Raw genomic sequence first — 3,705 nt, 5'->3', positions numbered from 1 at the left:
ATACAAATGTCATAAACATACTTCCGCCCTCTCCCCCCCTAAAAAAAAAAAAAAAAAAAAAAAAAAGCAAACTTCTGGTATTTAAAATGGGAAGAAAACATTACAGATACCGACTTAGCAGAAACTAATTATCATGTCTAACAAAATTCTGACCTTTTTGAAGAGTTTTTCCAGTGCAGGTCGATCCAGAAGGTCTAGCTCATGAAATTCAATGCTGGTGTTGAGGAGCTTCTCTATCCTTCGAATGCTCTCTGCCACATTCCCCTCTCCTCCATCAAAACACAAAAACACACATGGATCTTAATAATCAACAAGCTTCATTTAATAATAGTTATTTAATCCTTCCTGAAGGAACTGGAGCTCACCTCGGACGGCGTTGCTGTAGTTATCCACCACCACCGGCTGGTAGCCTGCCTCGATCAGCTCCACCACGCAGTGGCTTCCGATGTATCCGGCTCCACCTGTCACCAACACCTTCTCCGCCATCCTGTGGGTCTGTGACATCATGCAGCAAGTCAAGCAAAGGATGCATTCTTCAGAGAATGCCAATCTACCTCATTTCTTCTGAACACACCTCAAGCATTTGTTGGAGCCTATTAAAAGCTGTGTGACTCACCTGTATTGTCCCACGTCAGCAGGTTGACCCTGTCTAACTGCAGGACACAATATTGAACTATAGGAGGTATTAACGTCAGCAGAAGCAGGTATTTTATTTTGGAATATTCCTCGTCTAAAAATAAATTTCTCTACTAAATTTGTTTAATTTTTTTTTCACGTGCTTACATATAAAGCATGTTTTCTTTTTGTTTTTTAATTAATTGTCACAAAACTGAAAAAAAAGACATTCAGAATTGATAGAAACACAATTTATAGCCTTTTATTTGCATTAGCAGTTTGTTTTCAAGTTACACAGAAGGTCAAAGTCCAAACTGCACACGACTGAAACAAAAAACTGACAAATAAAACCCTGAATTCCTGCTCAAGCAGCCAAATTACATATTATTGCCACAATTGGACTAAAACTGAATTATATTTTACATACAACATGAGCTGTTTGTAAAATACTCACGTAATCTTTCTGTGTGGTTGGAAGACGGTCGCTCCAGGTAATGTTTCTTTGTAAATCTGGTCAGAGCAGACTTAAAACGAGGCGTTTAAATCAGTCTGCCCATTTAAAAAGACTTTACTTGACACATAAAGTCTGTACTTCCTGGTAAACGTGGAGAAGAGTTAAGTACTTGAATAACTGGCAACGTAAAGGCTATTAGTTTTCAAAATAAGAGAGTATATGTGAATATTTGAAATTTAACCCATAATTTTACGTTGAAACTCCCTTAAAAATTAAATAGTAATTTAAAACACTATTCAAAATACCATTTATTTCAGGCATACTTGTATTGTGATTTTTAAAAAAATACATTTTCTTAGCTTTAATTTTGAAGGGCAACACGGATTTAGCTACAACAGAACTGTACATATGATTCCCGAGGTACGTGAACGCCCCCTCGTACGTGGAGTTGCGTCAAAGAGTGTCATGATGATACCACGCCTCTTCTCAGCGATACAAGGAAGTGTTTGTGCAGAGCACCCGCCACAGAGGACAAATTAAAGAGTGCCACGTTAGTAGGAACCCATGCTGCCAAATTCGGACAGCACCAAATGTAAACATACGGTCACTTACTGCAGATAATACATCCGTCACTCCATCTGGGTCCTTTGAAAACAGAAAATGCAGAAAAAAAAAACATAAATGCCAACCCTCACCATATATTATTCATTTATTTTTAACCTTTTAGATGCCAGTTTTTTTTTTTTTGTGGAGGGAATTGCTCCACATGCTCCAAATGTGTGTATGAAAAACTTACATTTGTGAATCTTGGGAGTTAGTTTACAGCTTCAATTCCAGTGTTAGAAGTTAAAATTAAAGTGGATTGTTCTCCAGTCTCACATATGTAAATTGGGAATATCAAAAATCAGCTGCAATATTGATCAGTTTTATGTTTTGGATACAAAATTTAGAAAAGGGACTAAATTGTTTTATTGCTAAACTGTAAAACTAAACAGAACCACCCTTCTATATCGGCTTGTTGAGCTTTTTAAAGTCCTCAGTTCTGATGCCGCTAACCTGGGAAAAGAAATCTGACTCTCTACAAATGATGTACAGAAGATCTGAAACATCTTGCTGCAAACTCAAAAGGACCAAAGCTTCCTAGGATGTACAGTCTGTTCACTCCCTTTCTTGTGACTTCATCACTAAACACTGATGATTTAATTAACTACCTCTTGATTCAATACAATGAATAATGTGATGGAAGTTCATTACTTGCCATTAACCATGACAAAGCAATCTATAAAGTTGCCACACATATTCCTTACTTTTGAGGCATGCCATTATGACATATGTTCTCAGAAAACTGTGTTTATAAACGTCTCTCATTTGCTGATATTTATTACCTAAAATGATCTTTTCATTGCAGACTTTCACAGTAATAACAAACTTTCACCAGTTTTTATGCAGGCACAAAACCATACAATGAAAATTTAAGAAAGTATGAAGATACATAAACCTAAGGATGATTAATCATTTTTCCTTTATTAAATTATGAAACTATTTAGAAATAATTCTTGTCTTGTTTAAACAAAGAACATGAGGAAACTCCTTGAATTAAAACTTCCTAACGTCCCCTACTAAACACGTTCTGCTGCAGCCAAGCATCTTTCAGTTCTCATTTGGGTGAATCAAACTTGTGACTTTTTTTAGGCAAAAGTCACGCTCACTTTCTTTTAGGATTTAACTTCCTGTTTGAGAGAGAGTGATGCTTGTCTCTTGCTTGGACGGATGACTAAAAGGGAAATGTGCTTTTTTTTTTTCTTTTTATGACCTAACTATTGGGACATAGGACTTGTTTCTGAGTCATATAAAGGTTGTTTAAATGTTCACTTGCAAACTTCAACCAGATAGTTTACTGTTAAAACAATGACTGAGCTATCAAAATCTTTCTTTTTAGGAAAAGTCAGCATCACTTGATATTTGGATTCTCTCTTTGCATACAGTAAAACAGATAACAGTGATTGACACGTTGGTGGAAGTTGTCTGACCACCGAGGATATTGTTCCCCCAGCATGATGCTGCCACCACCACATTTTGCATTGTGTTCAGGCTGCCGCGTTAGTAAACACAGATTCAGCAGACTGTGCCACATTTCTTAAACCACCGACGGTCCCGACAAACCCAGAGATATTGGCATTTGAAAAAAGATGCAGTAGGAATGGGAAGAAAGAAAATGAAGAGATAAGCAGATGCCTGGGAGGCGAAGTTAGTTTCTAAGAAATGGTTTTTCTTTGTTATTGAGGAATGTGGGACAGACGAGAAAGGTCAAGAGGGTAAACAAAAATGGTAACTTGATTCAGTACAGATACAGAGGAATAAGAGCAGAAAGCAATTTGAGTATTTAAAAGAGGACAGATAGAGCAAGAAGAAAACTAAGAGAATAAAAAATAACTGATTACCATTCAAGAGCATTTATTTAGGAATTCTTCTGATTTTTTTTTTTTTTTTAAACAAGATTTGTTTCAAACATAGTTGTTTTGTATTGCAAGTCATTGGCAAGAAATTAGTTTGTACACATTTTGATGCAAGGTCAAAAAAAATAAACTAGAATTACATTTTCAAAATGTTAAGCCTCTTAGTTCTTGACATGGCAC

At 36.2% G+C, this 3,705-nt stretch overlaps 1 protein-coding gene across 3 annotated transcripts in view; it reads right to left on the bottom strand.

The window, feature by feature from the left end:
• gale (UDP-galactose-4-epimerase) overlaps window positions 1–1,197 on the bottom strand; it is a 7,953-nt gene extending 6,756 nt beyond the window's left edge. The window contains exons 1-3 of one of the 3 annotated variants that reach the window (XM_015039410.1): window positions 1,070–1,197; window positions 366–495; window positions 154–275 (exon numbers count right to left, since the gene is read on the bottom strand). In XM_015039410.1, the coding sequence (XP_014894896.1) occupies window positions 154–275; window positions 366–486 (243 nt within the window). In that variant the 5' untranslated portion in view covers window positions 487–495; window positions 1,070–1,197. The remainder of the gene's footprint in view (window positions 1–153; window positions 276–365; window positions 496–1,069) is intronic. The other 2 variants (XM_015039411.1, XM_015039412.1) reach the window with 2 other exon arrangements.
• Between the last annotated feature and the right edge of the window lie 2,508 nt (window positions 1,198–3,705).

The sequence above is a fragment of the Poecilia latipinna genome, unplaced genomic scaffold (assembly GCF_001443285.1).
Source record: "Poecilia latipinna isolate Pla-1442-1.1 unplaced genomic scaffold, P_latipinna-1.0 Scaffold471, whole genome shotgun sequence".
Lineage (NCBI taxonomy): Eukaryota > Metazoa > Chordata > Actinopteri > Cyprinodontiformes > Poeciliidae > Poecilia > Poecilia latipinna.
Note: the sequence above shows the minus strand (reverse complement) of the source record. Positions and strands in the feature narration are given on the sequence as shown.